General features: G+C 41.6%; 1 protein-coding gene across 2 annotated transcripts in view; it reads left to right on the forward strand.

Annotated features, from left to right (window-relative positions):
* Positions 1 to 14,026, forward strand: part of DSP (desmoplakin) — a 37,883-nt gene extending 23,857 nt beyond the window's left edge. The window contains exons 16-24 of one of the 2 annotated variants that reach the window (XM_030505504.1): positions 764 to 930; positions 1,256 to 1,394; positions 2,125 to 2,318; positions 2,890 to 3,052; positions 3,644 to 3,727; positions 4,646 to 4,753; positions 5,362 to 5,460; positions 6,280 to 8,571; positions 10,128 to 14,026. In XM_030505504.1, coding sequence (XP_030361364.1) covers positions 764 to 930; positions 1,256 to 1,394; positions 2,125 to 2,318; positions 2,890 to 3,052; positions 3,644 to 3,727; positions 4,646 to 4,753; positions 5,362 to 5,460; positions 6,280 to 8,571; positions 10,128 to 13,322 — 6,441 coding nt within the window. In that variant the 3' untranslated portion in view covers positions 13,323 to 14,026. The remainder of the gene's footprint in view (positions 1 to 763; positions 931 to 1,255; positions 1,395 to 2,124; positions 2,319 to 2,889; positions 3,053 to 3,643; positions 3,728 to 4,645; positions 4,754 to 5,361; positions 5,461 to 6,279; positions 8,572 to 10,127) is intronic. The other variant, XM_030505510.1, reaches the window with a different exon arrangement.
* Positions 14,027 to 20,411: the final 6,385 nt, after the last annotated feature.

Below are 20,411 nucleotides of genomic sequence, written 5' to 3' on the forward strand. Positions count from 1 at the left end.
AGCATCTCAAGCTTGATATAACTGTGCTTCAGAGCATACTGCAGTTGTATTTCTGATCAGCTGGAAAAGACACACATCCTGTGCACAAAATTCTCAATTGAAAGCTAACCATGATGATTTGGATTGAAGTTTAGCTCCTAAATAGAAAAAGTTGACTCTTGGGTTTTAGAAGTCAAATTCTGTCAGGCAAAGAATACAAAAAACCTAATGTAAAGTGAGCATGAGCTCATATTAAGTCTCATCTAGGTTAAAGCACTGTTAAAATCCTTTTGCACAGATACCACTTTACTAGCAACCTCTGAAGTGCTATCTATGGGATGTAGAATGGGTACGTGGGGCTTAGAGGCTCTCTCCTTCTCCTAGTTCTTTTGAAGAGGACTGGAGAGAGATTAATAAGAAAAGAATAGGTTCAGTATATGAGAAACTCTTCTGAGGCAATGAGGTTGCAAAGGTCTGAAGAGCAGAAGGACCTTGGCACATCTACAGAGTACAGTAGGCAGCTGGCAGTACAGCACTCTGCTTTCAACAGAGCTGAGTTTCAGGGTGGACAAAGTGCTCAAAAAGAGGTATTGCCTGTTGTGAACTGTGCAAAAAAGAAACCACCCAATGTTACTTACTTTGCAGAAAGCAAACTCGGGCACTGCTTCAGTCCTTAGTCAAGCTGGTTAGCAGACTATTTGGATAAGGAGACCAATTGCATATGTGCTGTAAAATGATCATTAAGCCACCAAAAATGTGTAAATCGGGCATTCTTTTTCTTTAGGGTGTGCAGAATGACTCTCAAATAATGGCTGAAACCCTCAATAAACATAAGGACTTGCTGCCTAACTTCAGAGGCTGTGAAAAGTATGTGTACTTGCAGTCAGAGATAAACGCTCTATTTCAAAAACTGGAAAATATTAATGGTGTTTCTGCTGGCTACTTAGACAGGTAAGAAAATTGAAGTTATAGCAATAAAATATTCACTTTCTTCATAATTCTTAGTCCAGAAACCTGCCTTTTGTTACCAGTAGTGTAAAATTACACCTTTTTTCTTACAAATACTGTACATGTGAATAGAAACAGACACTTATGTGACTTCCTTCTCTTGCCTGGAAGACTTGGGGAAAAAAAAAAAAAGCGAGAATCATGATGGATATCATTGAAATTTCTCCTGTATTGTCTATTCTCTTTAACTAATGATCTCAGATTAATTAGAAATACCGCCTTTCCTGCCCCAGTCCATAATGGATTTGTTTTGTATTATTTATTTTAGCTTGAATGCACTGAGATGTCTGCTCCAGGTCATTCTACAAACAGAAGATGTGATCAGAGTCTATGAAGTCAGACTCTCTGAAGAGGAAACTGTTCCTTTGGATCTTGATAAAGTAGAAGCTTACCGGGCTTGTCTGAAGGTGAGAGGCCAAGACCCAAAGACATAGCAAGGCAAAACTTGTAGCTGGCGGCACTGGTATATTAAGCTGGGTGAAACCCTTCTGAAACCACAAGAGGTGGAAATGCTGATCCTGTTGTATTTTATGGCATAGACATACAGTGCTTTTGCAAATTATTGGAAGGAATGTACAGGTTTCTACTTCTTCTGTTGCAGCCTGCACAGCAAAGCCAGTGGCGTGGAAGACGTCCATAATCCATTTCTGTACAAAATTATTTATTTTATATGTATCACTTATGAAACTGTGCATATTTTTAGATAACATTTAAAAACTGGATATGCTCATCCTGAGGCTTGATTCCACAGCTGTTGCAAATGCAGGAATCTTTTATACTTCAGTGAAATTTTCTAGTCAGTTGTTTCTAGGAAGAAGCAAGGCAGGCTTTTCCTTTCTTTTTGGTAGCTGCTCTGCATAGTTCTGAGAAACTGAAGCTTTGGCTACAGAATATGACAGCAGAGGGCTTTGGTTTAGCAAATTATTTAAGAGTGAGTTTAACTTTAAACACATTCTTAAGTCAAACTCTGTTTACTGAAGTAGGTGTTTTACTTGAAGTATTGCTGACATCAGTGTATATACCTCACTGAAACGTTTAGATCCCAACACATTGTGCATGTGGTTAATGCTTGATGGATACATTTGAGTATTCCCATAAGAATAAAATGTGTGAGAGCATTTTGGTTTTTTTCTCCAGAAAATGAAAGCAGACCTAAACATGAAGAAGTCTCTACTGAATGCCCTGGAAAATGAGCTTCAGAGAACGCTTCAGATTCACTCACAGTCTTGCCAGTCATACACCCTGTATGACATGGACATTGGAAAGTTCTGTGACAAAGTTACCCAGCTAATAGACCGCTGGCAGAGAGTTGACAAGCAGATAGATAACAGGTTTGCACATACTTCCTAATACCTTCTTCCCTATTGCTATTGCTACTGAGATCATCTTAACAGTGAGTCTAAAACAACTAATGTGCACTAATCATCACTTCCAGAGGACAAATAGTGACTTCAGGGCAATAAGATTAGAGCAACTGTGAATAGGTTGAACATACTTTAGAAGGATTGTGTAAGAACAGGCAGGAAAATTTAGTAATTTAAATTTCTAACCTATGTGCTACGGAGTTGTTCTAATTATTATTTTTTTAAATTCTTGCTAATGTTCTTTGATTAAGTACTTCCAGTCAGCATTTTCCCCTGCAAACAAAGGAACCTTGCTTATTCCTGAACCCTCCTGACCTGAGGGTTAAAAAATTAACACTAAGAATTAAGTAAAAAAAAAAATTCCAACAATTTCTTTTCTAATGCTTTATTGAGCTATTGTTCAGGATCTCCTTTTAAAGCTTCCCATAGTTTTACCTCATTTATTACTGTGTCTTACTTCAAAAAATGTTTAAAAAGAGAGAGAGACAGAAAGCATTTCCCATTTTGACAGGGTTTCCTGTTTTGGTTTTTTTTCTAGATCATGGGATTTAGAAAGGCAGATCAAACAGCTGAAAACTTACAGAGATCTCTACCAGGCACTTTGCAAATGGATCTGTGATGCCAAGCGCAGGCAGGATGCTATCGAGGGCATGAAGCTTTGTGATTGTAACGCTATCATGAGATATCTACATGATCAGAAGGTATGCAGCACCTGAATGAGTTGTCTTCAATTATCCAGATTTTAAATTCTTTTGCTAGTTAGAAAATTCCAGTATCAATGCAATCTGCAATACAGTGGCCTGTTTTGAGTTATAAAGTATGCAAGCTACCAAAAATGTGTGGAAGGCAGGAGAGAGGAAATATCATCCTCATTACTTTCTGTCAGCACTGCTACAGATTATGAACAAGGCCATTTTTGGCTCCTGTGTGATCACTGGCACGTTTACAACATCAGCTTTGAATTAAGGAACTGTGTGGTGATGCAACTTACGGGATAAATTATAGCACAAAAATAAAAAGTGAGGAAATACATCTAAGTTAAAGTCAAGGAACTCTCCCTCCCCAGCTCTGGGGGTTGTTCAGTTGCTAGGTGTTCCTTCTGAGGACAACCTTCTTATGCACAGAGAGCTTGCTGTTGTGAAAACTGCACAGCTACAGGTCATTTCAGGTCTCAGCCTCTGGGGATGCAGTGGTCTCATACTGCAGGTGCCTTCCCATGGAGGCAGTGTCTACAGGAGGAAATACTGGTAAATCTTGAGGGAATGCTTTACAGCTCACTTTTTTCTTGACAGAACTTGCACAGTGAAATATGTGGGAAGCGAGACAAAGTTGAGGAACTTCTCAAGCACGCAGACCAGTGCTCAGCTGCAATTAAGGTACTTGGATTTCAGCATTTTTACAGGGTGTGGTTTTTCATGGTCAGACACATCCCATTCTCTCTGCTCTGCTGGCAGGTGAAATGTTGGCTCTCAAATGTGTATGTGCAGAAATTGCTGGGGTGAAGCAGTTGTGTGTACAAAATATAATGAAAGCAATTTGTGTACTTGCCAGCTGAAGACTACAGGATGATGCAGGAGATACCAGTGAGAACTTCTCTTCAGGAGAATCAAAGCCTCCCTCTAGCCAGACCAAACTTTCCAGTTCACATGTTAAAAAAAAAAACAAAAACAAAAAAACAGGGAGTAGAGAACTATTGGTAATTTAGGAATTAGGTCTGATTAGGATCTGGTTTAGGAGGCAAGACAAACGCAGATTAGCAGGAGGAATGGTGCGCAATACCCATGAAAACCAAGAAGATATACAGGGCATGCTTTCGTGGTCTTTGCATTTTTATGTCACCTTTATATCCATGCTTTCTCCAGCTTGATCTTACTTTCTGTGAGAAAGATCTTGTTATATACTTGACATGGCATATGTGATATGAAAGAGATACAGAGAGTTGTTTCTGATGAAGTTTTGATTGATAACAGTACCTAGACCAGTTGCTCCCATGAATCTTTTTCACCTCCAAATAGCCCTCAACTAATGGAAACACCTGTCTTCCCTTTTTCGCAAAATGCTTTTTTCTCTTTTTCCCTTTGTCATTCTCCTCCATGAGTCTGCACAGTGAAACTGATGAGTTTCTGTTTATGATAGAGGGTCATCTGTACGTGGCCGGAGATATAAACAAGGGAAAATGTAGCTTTTTATTAAAAAAGTAAACCAAAACAACCCCAAAACTTTTTTGGAAATTTTTGGGAAATCTGGATTCCCAGAGAGTTCCTTGGTTCTTAACTTTCCCTGTTGTTTTACAGGATTATGAACTACAGGTTGCTTCCTACAGTTCCGGATTAGAAACATTGCTCAACATACCTATCAAGAAGAGTGTTGTTCAGTCTCCTGCAGTGCTGATTCTACAAGAGGTATCTTTCCTTCCTCCCTATCAATCTTTTGAATGCATTTGTTTGTCTGTGTTAGCCATTGTGACACATATTCAGCTGGATTCTAATAGTTATCACTGTCATTAGTAATGTGTGCTAAGCACAGGGAATTAGTGCAGAACAGTCACAGTGCTGTAAAATCATACTTAGGCTCATTTAGACTGTAGATTAGCCCAAGAATTTACCTCATTCCTATTCACTGTCCATTGCATACATATTGTGAGAAAGTAAGATCCATGCCCCAAGTGGTTTAGTCACTTTCAACCTGGGAATTAACTACTATTAAAGTTTAACTAACTTAGGTTACCTGTGACAGTCAGACAGGAAGAGCATGATGAACCAGGGGTGAAGCCTTAGATTTAATGTCACATTAGCAGTGGGGGAAAATAATCTTGAAAAAAAGGTGTGGGTTTATGAGAAGGGAGAATTTATACATTTGGGGTCCCCAGAAAGTCGTGTGGATTTGTGAGGAGAATTTGCTTTTTACTTTGTCAAGTAATATGTTTTCTCATCCTTTAAATGATCTGAGACATAGGTATGTTCATATCTAACTGTAGTACAAGCTGCTAACAATGATTTTTCTTTTCAAGGCTAATGAGGCTCAGTCTCGCTACATAGAGCTTCTTACAAGATCTGGAGATTATTACAGATTCTTAAGTGAAATGTTGAAGAGTATGGAGGACTTGAAGGTAATCTGACTCTTATTTTCTTTATCTTCCATTTTTATCACAGGTTACAAGCTATCACTGATCAAAGACTTTCTGCTTAAGTACAGTGCAAAACAGTCCACAAAACTAAATCCTGAGCTCAGTGCTATCCCATGAAGGAGGCAGATTCATGCATCCTTTGTCAAAGAGTACAGTATCTTGCAAAGTTACAAGTTCATATGTAAGATGGAGAACACTAGCCTTCTTGGTAAATGGGAGGTGCTTGTCAAAGCATGCAAGAGGTCCTTCTCTGCTCTTCACAGCCTTGACCTCATTGAGAGTACAGTTAGTGATGAAAACTGCTCCTCATGGTTAAGGAGCCACACTTCATTTCAGGCCATTTCTAAAGTGTTTCAAATGGAGTAACTCCTGATTTGATACAGCTCAGTGGAAACAGAGAGGCCCATTTAAGAGGTCACATATATGGAATGTGAATCACCTGTTTGAAAATCATGGCGGTTCTAAAGAAGGCTATTTAATACTTTGCTGGTGAACTCTTGGTACGTCAGATTTTACTATCAGTATTGCATCTTCCTCCCCCCACCAAGTACCACTTTCCCTCTGAAAGTGATTATGCTGATTTCTGAATAAGGTCTGACACTGGATAAAAAGGATTCCAGAATTTGGCTTGATGACATTAAATAAAAAAGGATTTTGAGCTCTCATTGAAGCTAAGAAAAAAATGCTTTGTAAATTGTCAGTGTTACAAGTGTATACTGCATTTCATGTGGCGATTTTGAAACAGTTGTCACAAGTGTTTATGTGAGGTTCTTTATTTGTTTTTCTGCTATCATTTTGCAGATGAAAAACACCAAAATTGAACTCCTGGAAGAAGAACTCAGGCTTGCCAGGGATTCAAACTCAGAGACAAGCAACAAACATAAATTCCTGGAGCAAAATCTGCAAAAGTACCAGATGGATATTTCTCAGCTCAAGGCAAAGCTGATGAGTTTGGAGGAGATGAAAAGACAAGCTGAAATGGATGGAAATTCTGCTAAGCAAAACCTGGACAAATGTTATGCTCAAATAAAGGATCTAAATGACAGAATAACCAGGCTGACTTATGAGACTGAAGATGAGAAAAGGAAAAGGAAGTTGCTGGAGGATAGATATGAGCAGCAGAAGAATGACTATGATCAGCTGCAGAAAACAAGGCAAAACGAGAAAGACAGCCTTGGTTGGCAAAAGTTAGAGTCTGAGAAGGTCATCAAGGAGAAGGAGTACGAGATAGAAAGATTAAGGGTTCTTCTTCAGGACGAAGGCACACGGAAGAGGGAGTATGAAAATGAGCTGGCTAAGGTAAGAAACCAGTTTAGCGAGGAGATGAGTAATTTAAAGAACAAGTATGAAACAGAAATTAATATTAAGAAGACCACAATCCAGCAGATAGCTGCACAGAAAGATGATGATGCAAAAGGTCTCAGAGCCCAGGTTGACAGACTGACAAGAGAAAACAGAGACCTTAAGGATGAGATTGTGAGGCTGAATGATGCCATTCTGCAAACCACAGATCAACGGAGGAGGGCAGAAGAAGATGCTCTTCAGCAAAAGGCTTGCAGTTCTGAGGTGTCACAGCAAAAGCATCAGTTAGAGCTGGAGCTGAAACAGATCATTCAGCTCCGTGGCGAAGACAACTCAAGATACAAGCAGGCTCTTGAGGAGGCTGCCTCAACTATTCAGGATAAAACTAAGGAGCTGGAAAGGCTAAAGGTTCAGCTTCAGGAAGAGGCTAAAAGCCGATGGGAACTTGAAAATGAATTGGCTAAGGTAAGGAACAGTTATGATGAGGAAATTATTAGTTTAAAGAACAAATATGAAACTGAGATTAATATCACAAAGACCACAATTCACCAGGTCACCATGCAAAAGGAAGAGGACACAAATAATTATAGAACACAGCTTGATAATGCCATGAGAGAAAATAGGAATTTGTGTGAGGAAATTAGGAGACTGAAGAATACAATAAGCCAGACAACAGATAATCTACGGAAAATAGAAGAGAATGCTCAGCAGCAGAAGGCAGCTGGCTCAGAGCTTTCTCAGAAGAAACAGCAGCTGGAGATTGAGCTCAAACAAGTTATTCAGAGGCACTCTGATGAAAGCATGCGGTACAAACAGTCACTTGATGATGCTTCTAAGACCATTAAGGAAAGAAACAAAGAGATCGAAAGGCTGAGAAAGTTGTTGGATGTAGAAACAAGTCAGAGAAAAGAAGTAGAGGATGAGAACAGTCAGTTAAAAAGAGTCCAGTTTGACCTACAGAAAGCAAACACAAGTGCTACTGAAACAATTAACAAGCTGAGGATCCAAGAGCAAGAACTGGCCAGACTGAAAATTGACTATGAAAGAGTTTCGCAAGAGAAAAAAGGCAGGGATCAAGAAAGTGCAAAGTTCCAGAGCACTGTAAAAGACTTGCAGATCCAGAAACATAAGCTGGAGGAGGAACTTTGCAGGCAGAATAAAAATGTAATGGAGGAGACATCCAGAAGGAAGAAACTGGAGGAGGAAATAGAAGGCATGAGGAGATCTCTCAGAGAGCAATCGGTTAAAATAACTAATCTCACACAGCAGATAGAGGAAGTGTCTATTGTAAAGAAGAGAAATGAAGATGACCTTAGACACCAAAGAGAAGTATTAGATGGTCACGTGAGAGAGAAGCAGAGGTACATGGAGGAGATAAGAAAATACACATCTGATATCGAGACTATGCGGCGTCAGTTGGTCCAAGAACAGGAGCAATTAAAACAGGCTCACCTGCGATACGAGCACTTGCAGAAAACCTCTGAGGAAAAAAGCAAAAACTTGAATGAGTGCAAAATAGAAATCGAAAGGCTTCAGTCTCTCACTGAGAACCTAACCAAGGAACACTTGTTACTGGAGGAAGAGCTGCGAAACGTTAGATTGGAATATGATGACCTCAGAATGGTCAGAAGTGAAGTTGATGAGAAAAATACTGCCATTGCTGAACTAAAGAATCAGCTTCAGATGAGCAGCAAGCAAACCCTGGAACTTCAGGGGTTGATTAATGATTTACAGAAAGAAAGGGAAAAATTGAGACAGGAAATTGAAAAATTCCAAAAGCAAGCTCTAGAGGTATTCATACATATTTTGATCCCAGCTTTACTGTCTCTCAGATATATAATTAATTGCAGTGTCCATTTGAATCAACTTAATTCACACTTTGCTGTTTGAGTTCACTGTACTTGTGACTAATATCCCCTTTATGGTCCTTCCACTTGTTAATTTTTAAACAAAAACTGCAGGATTTGTTACTTCCTTAGCCTCTTTACTCCTGGGAGCTGTGCTAGGGAGCTGTAAGGACAGTCTTAACTGTCTAGCTGAGCCTTGCCCTCAGCCCTTGCCCCAGGAGAAACCTGGGGTCTGTGCCAGTCTCCACCATCTATCCTAGGGGATAGATGAGAATACATGGAGTACCACTGTGCTTTAGCTATGTACCATGCTGGCTGTGTGTTTCCCCAGGCTGTTTCAGCCAGGATGGGTTAAAGCAGTCCTGTGAGGCTGACCTGACTGCTATCACAAACTAAACCAGCTAAAAACCCCAGAACCAACAAGCCATCAAAGTGGGCAGCTGGGTAAGGTATTGACTATAAGTGAGGATTAAAGATCATGTTGTCAGCTGTACCTAAGGTACTTAAAGCCTACATTTCATTGACTGTTTTGGGGGTTTATGTTCCTAAGTCACTAAGGGCATTTTACTATTGGCCCTTATTTGTTAAACGTGAGGTGACAGCATAAACAAGTTAAAACATCTTTTCATATTTTATTCTTCTGCCTGGTTTCTTTTCCAAAGAGCTACTGTTTAAATATATACAAATGAGCACTTATGAAAATGTTTTTTTGCTTTTTCCTATACTTGGCCTTTATATTTATTTTTTCCTCATTCCCATTCTCAGCTATTCTTTTCTTTGTTCAATTTTTCTTTATTTAAAAAATCTTAGTCCTGATTTTTAAAAAATACTAACATTTAGGATTATCTGACATCTGTGCATGAATATATATGCACGTGTTACAAACATATAAACTTGTATTCTCTTTAATATGGACTACATACAAATGTGCATGCTTGTAGGTGTTTGTGTTTGTGTGTATATATATGAAGACCTTAAGTGAATTAAAATGTAAAGCAGCACAGGTAAAATTGTTTGGAGTAATATGTGAAACTAATAGGAAGGTGAAAATTGAGTCATATATTTCTTTTTTATCCATGTTTGATTAGCCCTTAGCTGATACAAATTCATCCAGGTTAGTAGGACTATGCCAGGGTACATCTGCTGAGTATCAGACTCTTAATGAGTCTTGAATGCTCTGTGTATTTGTAGGTGTACTATGAGAAGTATTAGAAAGTTATAAAGAGCTTACTAAACCAGCAGAAAATCAAGGCTATAGGTAAAGAATGGAGTCTCTGGCAGTACTAGAGACACTGTCAGTGAATGGACAATGTACCTTCGCTAGTTTATACGTGTCCATGGTCTTGGGTAAAGCACTGCTGTGACTAGAATGTTTTCCAGTGGCAGTTTACTGCAGGTTAAAAGACAGGCTTGGAAGAATATTGTAAGTGGAGAGCGTAACTCTAACCAGCATAAACTCTAACCATCCTCTCTTGGTTTATTTCTTCTTTAAAATTGTAGGCATCGAATAGGATTCAAGAATCCAAAAATCAGTATAGTCAAATTATGCAAGAAAGAGAAACCTTGCTGATAAAAATGAGTGCTTTGGAGCAAGACAAAGCTAGGCTGCAGAGATTAGAAGAGGAGCTGAACCGTTTGAAAGTTACCTTGGAATCAGAGTCTCGTTTGAAGCAACGTCTGGAAAGTGAGAAGCAGCAAATACTGAATGATCTCAATCAGTGGAAGAGCCAGCACTCCCGGACAGAGGAATCCATAAGGAAGATCCAGTGTGAGAAAGAGAAGAGTGAGAGAGAGAAGAGCACTCTGAGGGCTGAGATTGAAAGGCTGCAGATGGAAATCAAACGGATCGAGGAGAGATACCGGTGCAGACTAGAAGAGACTGCTGTCAAAAACCAGTCAGAGTTGGAGTCTGAGCGTCTCAGGATGCAGAGAGAGATTGAGAAACTCAAGCAACGCCCATATGGGTCCCACAGATCTACACAAACTGAGGAAGACTTCTGTATTGATGCCTCCAAGTTGCTGTTCTGTGGGCTGCGGAAGAAGATTACAGCAATGCAGCTGTATGAGTGTCAACTGATAGACAAACTCACACTGGATAAACTGCTGAAGGGCCAGAAGTCAGTGGAAGAAGTTGCGGCTGACATTGAACCCTATCTCAAAGGGGCAGGTGCTATTGCAGGGGTGTCTCTTTCACCCAGACAGAAGTACTCTTTTGTTGAGGCCAAGCGGAATCAGCTGCTTACAGCAGAAAATGCAGTCCTGCTCTTAGAAGCTCAGGCAGCAACAGGAGGTGTGATAGACCCACACCGAAATGAGATATTAACTGTGGACAGTGCTATTGCCAGAGATCTGATTGACTTTGATGACAGAGAACAAATCTATACAGCAGAAAAGGCTATTACAGGATTTAAAGATCCTTTCTCGGGCAAGACTGTGCCAGTATCTGAAGCCATCAAGAAAAACTTGGTTGATAGAGAAACCGGGATTCGCCTGCTTGAAGCCCAGCTGGCTGTAGGAGGGATTGTTGATCCTGTCAACAGTGTTTTCCTACCCAAAGATATAGCTTTATCTCGTGGCCTGATTGACAAAGACCTGTACAGGATGCTAAACAACTGCCAAGGCACTACAAAGAACTTCATTGATCCCACCACCAAAAAGGCTGTCACTTACATGCAGCTGAAGGAAAAATGTAGGATTGAACCACACACTGGTCTGCTCCTTCTGCCAGTGCAGAAGAGGAGTATGTCATTCCAAGGGATCAGGCAACCTGTCTCAGCAGATGCACTGCTTGAGGCTGGAATTATTAAGGAATCAACAAGGAATGACTTAGAAAGAGGAGCAATCACAGTGGAAGAAGTGAGCGAGAGAATTATTGATTTCCTTCAGGGCTCTAGCTGTATTGCAGGTATCTACAACGAGGCTACTAAAGAGAAACTTGGAATTTACCAGGCTATGAAAATAGGTTTGGTTAGACCAGGGACAGCCCTTGAACTCCTAGAAGCCCAGGCAGCCACAGGGTTCATAGTGGATCCTGTCAGCAATGTGAGGCTGCCCGTTGAGGAAGCTTACAAAAGGGGCCTTGTTGGAATTGAATTTAAAGAGAAACTTCTCTCTGCTGAAAGAGCTGTCACTGGGTACAAAGACCCAGAAACTGGAAACATCATTTCTCTGTTTCAAGCAATGAACAAAGAGCTCATAGAGAGAGGCCATGGCATTCGTTTGCTGGAGGCCCAGATTGCTACCGGAGGAATCATTGACCCCAAAGAGAGCTACCGCTTGCCAGTAGAGACAGCCTACAAGCGTGGCTACTTCAACGAAGAGCTCAACCAGATCCTTAGTGATCCAAGTGATGACACCAAAGGGTTCTTTGACCCCAACACAGAGGAGAACTTGACCTACTTGCAGCTGAAAGAAAGATGCATAAAGGATGAAGCGACAGGGCTCTGCCTTCTGCCCCTGAGAGAGAAGAAGAAGGTGGTGCACACCTCGCAGAAGAACACCCTTAGGAAGCGCCGGGTTGTCATTGTAGATCCAGAAACAAACAGGGAAATGTCTGTTCAGGAGGCGTACAGCAAAGGCCTCATAGATTATGACACCTATACAGAACTAGCTGAACAGGAGTGTGAGTGGGAAGAAATAACTATTACAGGATCAGATGGTAGCAGCAGAGTAGTCCTTGTGGACCGAAAAACAGGTAGCCAGTATGACATCCAAGATGCTATTGATAAAGGTCTGGTTGAGAGGAAGTTTTTTGACCAGTACCGTTCTGGCAGCTTAAGTCTGACACAGTTTGCAGACATGATTTCCTGCCGTAATGGCACTGACGAGGTGTTTCGGCATGAGTCAGTGACTCGGTCTCCCACAGTGCTGAGTGTCAGGAGTTCTTCATCGCTGATCAGGAGCGGTTCTTTCTCAGAGACCCCAGAAGAGTGCAGTCCTATTGCAGCCATATTTGACACAGAAAACCTGGAGAAAATCTCCATTTCAGAAGCTATACAGCGGGGCATCGTGGATAGCATCACTGGGCAACGGTTACTTGAAGCCCAGGCCTGCACAGGGGGCATAATATGCCCTACCACAGGCCAGAGGCTTTCACTTCAGGAAGCCACTGGTCAAGGCATCATCGATCAGGATATGGCCACACGTCTCAAACCAGCCCAGAAGGCTTTCATAGGGTTCGAAGGCATAAAGGGTGGGCGCAAGAGGATGTCAGCGGCTGAAGCAGTGAAGGAAAAATGGTTGCCTTATGAGGCTGGGCAGCGGTTCCTTGAATTCCAGTACCTCACTGGAGGTCTCGTGGACCCAGAAGTGCGTGGAAGAATAAGTACTGAAGAAGCCATTAGGAATGGATTGATTGATGGTCGTGCTTCCCAGAAACTGCAAGACACGAACAGCTATCCCAAAATTCTGACCTGCCCCAAGACCAAACTGAAAATATCCTACAAAGATGCAATGAATCGGTCAATGGTGGAAGACATTACTGGGCTTAAACTGTTGGAAGCAGCCTCCGTTTCATCTAAAGGCATATCCAGTCCCTACAATGTCTCCTCAGCACCCGGCTCTCGCTCCGGCTCTCGCTCTGGCTCGCGTTCAGGCTCACGCAGTGGGTCTAGGAGGGGAAGTTTTGATGCGTCAGCAAGCTCCTCATATTCTTACTCATATTCAACCTTCAGCAGTGGGTCTATTGGGCGCTAATAACAAGTGAGGGAATGTGTCTGCATTTTAGATATCATTTAGTTATACTTTCCTAAAAAAAAAAACCAAACAAAACCCAGCACCACCACCAAAGTAAGCCGAAGCAAAACCTTTAAGTCTTTTCTGCGTGTGTTCAACTTCTCTTCTGACAAAGCTGTAAAATGCTTGAATGAAAATTTATGAAATATAGATTAAGGGTGCAAGAAGTCATGTTTGTGAATTTTGAGGTTCGGTTCCTATTTCCTTTTAGGGTTTGAATTTTAATTGGTGTCTGTATATTTTAAATACTCTGTCATGTGCCTTCTGTTATCTCTGTCAACCCATAAGCTGATAACTGAGGCTTGAACGTCTTGCAGTAGTTAATTTTTTTCCACATAGACCTTTTTCAATTTGCTTTTGTGAAGAAAAAAAAAATTAACAATATGGAGAGAAAATGCATTTAATACTGGTTTAGAATCTATACTATAAACATGAAAAGTTCTGTCTTCCAGATGCTCTACTTCTCTAGGTTTGGTTAGCCATTTTCTTAAGTATAACTTGGTGGATATAAAGGGCTATTGTTAGGCTGGGCTTTTGTTTTGCTGTTACCCATATATATTTTCTACTGTTTTGCTTGATTTCCATGTAACAGGAGGGAAAAAAAAGTAAATCTAACTGCACCATGTGAGCTATTCTGGGCAATAAACTTTTGAAGTTTTAAATTATTTGTTGTGTGCTTATTAAATGTAGCTGTGGACATTCTTTGAGGTACAGATTGGAGAAAGAACCATTTAAGAAAGTAGCAAATACTAGCTTTGTTATAAAAAAAGTGTACAGGTACATTATTTTTTGTGATGCTGATTCATCATTTGTATGAATGTGGACTTCTGGTTCTTCATTTTCAGTAGGAAAATTAAGATAGCACTAGTAATGGAAACTATGCCCCTAGAAACAGAAAGCCTGTTTACTCAGTTACAGACTTGATGGTGACCAGAAGCATAGCTTTGCTCATGATCCAGCCTATTGTCTCTGCAACTACAAGGGTCTGAGTCAAATTCTCCATTACACATTAGTGTGTCTTTGGACAATGAGCAGAACAAAGATAGAGTGGCGGGTCTTAGCCAGCCAGTTTGGTGGCACAGAAGGATCTTTCAAAACCTGAACACTTGCCTTCTGTAATGTCTTCCCACCTCTTCTGTTGACTCCTGAAAGCTTAGGTTGAGAAAATAGCAAGAGTATTTCAGTGTTTGCATGATGCCTTGCTGTTGTCATTTCTACATATGCTGCTGGTGGCCTGCTGACTTCTTTTATCTGAGCTGAGAAAGCTCACAAGATAAGAAACCAGAGCAGGACTAAATGACCACAGGATTAGAGCACACAAAAGTGGTTTGAAGCCACTTCAGCTGTCATTTCCTTAGCCAGAGCAGGAAGCAATTTGTATACATCAACACTGGGCCATTTGCCACACAGTGCAGATACCTGTGGATGGGCACTCTGTTCTTAGCAGGGTGATCACGTACAATAATTTAGTATGGTTTTAGACAACTGCTAGTACAGAGCTTAAATGACAAAACTATTAGTATAATTTACCTGTAGTTGAACTAAATTCTGTAAGTAGTTGGAAGCATGTACCTGCCTTTAGCCATGTACTGTGTAGGAGCTCCAGCGGTCTATGAATTTTATCAGTTGCTACAGAGAGAAGCTGATAGGTGTAAGTGCTAGTCACTGTTAGTGACACTGCATAATCTTTGTAGCATGTTCCTTTCCTGCAGTAAGGAATAGCATGGGTTTTGATACTGCTGTCTCTGGCTGAAGTGTACCTTCTACATTTCCAGTGTTTTCTGAAAATGAGAGCTGTGTATAAAATAGCTGTCATACATAAAATATCCTCAGTTACTGGACTAAGAAATTAAATTGATTGGTGCAAGTCAGTGGTAGAGACCTCTATAGAAAGTAGGTGAGAAAGTGCATCCCACCTCCTAGGAAACTCCATAGCATCGAAGGTTTCTCTCTACAGCTGAAGTTCATCAGCTATACCATGGAGGAAGAGCCAGGGTCTGAATGGTTTTCTGACACTGCTTTATTTAATCCTAGACTGCTTCTGCAGTTAAAAATGTCTAGGAGATTCCTGGGCTTTACAGTGAAACTAAAGCTGGTCATTACTGAAGGAGATGTGCATGCACCCCTGAAGTTCGCAAGGCCTGAGAATTCCTGCACACTTTGCAGCAGAATTGCTGCAGGACTGGGCATCTGTTTTTGCACAACGCATTCCTGGCATCTCTGTTAGGTTGTGTAAAGCTCCATCTTCACATACTATCTTTCTTACTGCTCAGCCAACCTTTTGTCCTGTCATAGTGGCCTACATGTAAGATAATCTCACAGAAATGCTAATGACACTACTTTCGCCTTGCAGACGCTCCAGCTGCAGATGCTAATGTGGCATTAGTGGTGGTCTTACATGGCCAGAGGTGTTTGGTGCAGGAGACCCAGGTACCCAGAGCAGCTGAGCCAGAGTAGGCAGCAGGTGAGGCAGGATACTGCTAACAAGGGGTGGGTGCTGAAGAGAGAAGTGGAGAGTTTTCCCCCACCATATAAAGGTGCTGAGGAGGGAGTTTAGGAAGGATCTCTGTTTTAAAGAACTGAGGTTTGGCAATTGCAACTCTGTGGGGAGGTCAGCCAGCAGAGAAGCATAGCAGGTGAGCACATCCAGAGGGGCAGGGAGTTGTGGAGCCAAGGAGACCAGGTTTGTGGCAGTCCCCAATGTTTCTGAGCTAGGAGAGCCATGCCTGGGCTTCTAAGAGCAGGTGGGTTGTGGTTTGTTGTGGTGCGGGAGCAGAGGTGAGTGTGGGGCTGCTGCTGTGGGTTTGGGGCAGGGTGTTCACAGGCTCTGTAACTCTTTTACACCAAAGGTGAAATGAACTCTGCTCATGCATTTTGAAAGAAAGACTGGCAGCTTTGGATGATCTCTGCTGCTGAGACAGCAGAGATCCTTCGTATTGAAAAGCCAGAATAAAGTTGTTGATCCAGCCTGTAGCTGTGAGCACTTCCCTGTACAGGAAGTGCTGGGCTGGGTGTACCCATCAGCAGCCTTGTAGCTTGCAGTCAATCCTGGGAATTTGCTGTCTCTTGCTTCCTCTCTTCATCTTGAGGTAGGTGATGCTCACCCTGTTCAATGGCAAATGCGTGCCCAGAGTGCTGACTTGGGCTGGGGAAGGCTAAGTCATGAGCAGAGTCAACTCCCTAGAGAACTGGGCTTTGCTCTGAACAGGACTGGAATTTATTTCATAGATTGAGTTAATGCTCTTAATGTTGTGAATTTGCTGTCCTTCAGCTTCAGGCTGCTCTGCTGGGAAATGGCTGCTCTTAAGACCTGAAGTATGTAAGGCACCATACGGTTTGCGCAACGCAGCAGTGCTCAAGCCACAGTTTTGTCTGTCTTATGCAATTTGGAAATGTGCACATGCCATAGTTAATTAATAATCTAGTCTTATGAATATGGAAGAGGGGTGAAGAGATTTGCAGAATAGCAACTATATGACTTAGCGTAAAACTGAATTATTAGTAAATTGTGAGTATTTATGCAGAGGGTGGGTTTTAGTTGTTTTTTTTTGGGGGGGGGTGGGGTATTGGATGGTGGTCTTGATTTGTTGAGCATCCACCTGTTAATACATCAGATGTTTAAGTAGCTGATCCATCTGCGGATGCCTGTTCTGCTGGCAGGTTGGGGATGTATGTAACACAATTGTTTGTTTCACGCAATCCAGGTGCACTTAGTGAACCAGTGCTGGTTCAGGGTGGCCACTGTGTCTGGGGGGGATGTGTTTTACCTGGCTGCCTGTCTTGGGCAGCCACAGGATATCCAGAAAACCCTGAAAAGGGAAAATGAGTCTGTATAAAACACTGAAAGAGTGGACTCCCATGCATCACCAAGTCACCTGCTCATGCTGCTTTGACTAAAAGTGACTCCATGAGAAGCAGTGAAATGTACCAGTGTAAAATTTGAGGATCTGAGTCCAGCACATGCTTCAGAGAAAAAAAACAAAAAACAGTGACACAAGCAAATGGTGGTGATCAGGATGTCAATAGGAACTGAGCAGTGTAAAGCACAGGGAAGGGATATGCCTTCTCTTAAACTCTTCTGCCTATATGGCACCTTCCTCATGGAAATGGACTAGAGGGTCCTCATTGCTTACTTGGCATATGGCAGATACTTAAAAGAGGGTGGCTGAGTTACATGACACTGAAAAGACTGCTGGGAGACAAAGCAGCTTTCTCTCCCTTTCCTTCAATGTGCCAACAGACACGCTCATGCTGTTTGTCTCACCAAGGCCCTAGGGTCACATCCTGTTACCTGCTTACATGGTGGCAACTGTCAAACAAACTCAGTTTCTCACACAGGTCAAATGAGTGCTATGATTCCAACATGGTGAAAACAGTAAATGTACAGGAGCTGCTGAGTACCGATATCTGATTACAAATAAGCCCTTTACGGTATAAAAAGCTTTTCACTCCTACGATGTTGCATTTAATGACTGAATCAATGATAAATAGAGAATAAAACTTCAGTAAGAGGTGGCTGTCATTCACCATTTGCATTACCTCCAAGACCTTGGCCTCCATCTAAGCTAGGCAGAAGTCTGCCCAAATTGCCCTTCTTCCCTTTTTTATCCCCTGCATGACAGAGTAGGAGGAGAAGCATGTGTGGCAACTGTGCAACTCTGCTTTGCGAACTGACTTTTGGGGCTTTTGGATTCCTATCTGGTTTCCCAGCTGCTCCTTTCATTCCAGGAAATCCCAAAGGTTCTCCAGGGTCAGGCTTGCCATTAAGTCCAAGCAGATCAGGTTTTCCCTTTTTAAGATGTTAGACTTTTCTTTTTCTTTTTTTTTTTCTTTTTAATTTAAATTAGCCCAAGAGTAATGTGTTTATTTTCATAGGAGGAAAAAAATGAAACAAGGAATGAAGTATCGGGAAGTTTTTTACAGGCAACCAAGGATAGAACTGGGATAGTGCTTGGTTTCTTGGCAGAGCCAAGGAGTTTAAAAACATAATCCAATGCTTAATTTTCATACGGCTTTATTTTTAAAAACTTTATAATTAAATATAGTTCAATTTTAAAATGTTGCCATGAACATTTGTATTTAGGAAGGGTAGGAGGAATGCACTTGCCTGGGAACTTTATAATCTCCATTTCTTTCAGGTTGCTGTTAGAGCTTCCAGATTCAATAAGAAATATGCTATACTCATTGCAAGCTCCTGGTGGGGAATGATTGAAAAAAACAGGTTGCAAAGTTTTTTTTCTGGCAGTTACAACCTTCCCTTACCACTGGCTCTCCTAGGTGGTATGTGCAACTTCTGGTCCCATCCAATATCCAGGTCCACAAGAGTACACTCGGCGCTGACCTGCTGCATGATGCAGAAGTGAGAGCACTTACTATGTCATGTTGTAATAGGCTACCATAGTATGTGGGGCATCAGCACAGGCTATTGCTGTTCTGATTTGAGCTCTGATTGCTGTGACAGAGCTGTCATTGGCACCATGACTGTGTTTTGGTTTATGTTGCATTATGCTGGCACAGCTCTTGCCTTTTTCTCAGGTGGCCTTGCCATCCTGGGAGGCCTGGGGGAACTAGTTAGTGTCCTTTTGGTAGGGGGACAGGCATTGGCACATAGGTGTCTGATACCAGCTATGTATTTGAATTTTCTGAGCTTTGACCATGCTCAGAAAATTCATACACTTGGACCCTAGGTGGAAAACACAGGCTTAAACATGACTAAAATATTGTTGATTGTAGCTGAATGTGCCCCAAAAGGATTCCTAATAAATCAGTTTGAATGTGTGATTCACAGCTCATGGTTTAGTCTGTGTATTGCTCAGTTTGGCCCACTGTACATGAAGAACAGATGCTGAAGCTATGTTTTATCACACCTTACTTGGGCAAGGCAGTAGAAAAAGGCTTTTTATTAGACCTATGCCACAGTTGTGTGAAGGAGGAGGGAACTGGCATTTACTGCCTTGTATTTGTTCACAGCTGCTCGGGTGCAAGGAATGATGAATAACCAGTGGCAAAAAGCTGGCAAGCAGTTCTCTTCTTGTTTGTGCTAACTCTTGATAACCATGCATGAAAGAGGTGTGTCCACCAGCTTCCCTCTGGACTGTCTTTCCTGCCTGGGCTTTGAAGCAGCCTGAAAATGGCATTTGAAGCAGTAACAAATTAAATGAAATCACTGTGTCATACTTCACCAGCACATGGACAGACACGCACTGCCATCTATGTGTTTGTACTGCACTGGGTCCTAAAGCTGGAACCCAAGCTCCAGCACTGAAGAAGTGGATTGTGCTGTGTAGCACAGTAAAGCCTGATCTTCCTGGGTCATCCTCGACTTTGCTTGCCCTTAGCTCCTGCCAAGGCAGTTGAAAATATCTGGGATTATTCGCATCTGGAAAAGGGCAGTTAATGGTACTAGACTTCAAGCACACTATGCAGTTAAGGTGCACCTTAAGAGATTTAAGCTGGGCTCATCATGGCTTGTAGAACTTTTATCTGGTGGGGTTTTTTTTTTAGTTCTGGAGGAACAATAAAGTCTCTCTCCAGCTCATTTTTACAGCAACCTGACTAGCAGGAAAGGAGAGGCTTAGAAGGCAGCAGCAATAGCCAAGGATATTATTAGATTACATGGCAAGCCTCTTGGTGTAATAATAGTAAAAATTAGGCTCTAGGAATCATCTGGAGTTCTTTAGCCACTCTCAGATTTTGGCAAGGCTTTTACCTGTGAAGTCAGTCATGTACTGTTAGAAGGTAAAGCCCTGGAAGATGCTACTTTCTGCTATCATTTTGTTTCTTTTTGTTCCATGTCCCAGTTGCTGTAAGTGGTAAAACTGATTTTTTTCATGTGCTAGCCACATTGTATTGTCTTTTGGTCCCAGGTTTCCTGTCTTACCTTCTAGCACTGTGATCCCGAAGGACACTGAGGAAGCAATGAAATCTGTCAGGGTATCCTCTTCATGCCTGAAAACTGGTTTCATTTAGCATTTTGAAGTGAACCCTAACTCTCATGCTTTCCTGGACTACTCAGATCCCATATATCCTTCATCACCCTGGAAATAACAA

The sequence above is a fragment of the Strigops habroptila genome, chromosome 1, assembly GCF_004027225.2.
Source record: "Strigops habroptila isolate Jane chromosome 1, bStrHab1.2.pri, whole genome shotgun sequence".
Lineage (NCBI taxonomy): Eukaryota > Metazoa > Chordata > Aves > Psittaciformes > Psittacidae > Strigops > Strigops habroptila.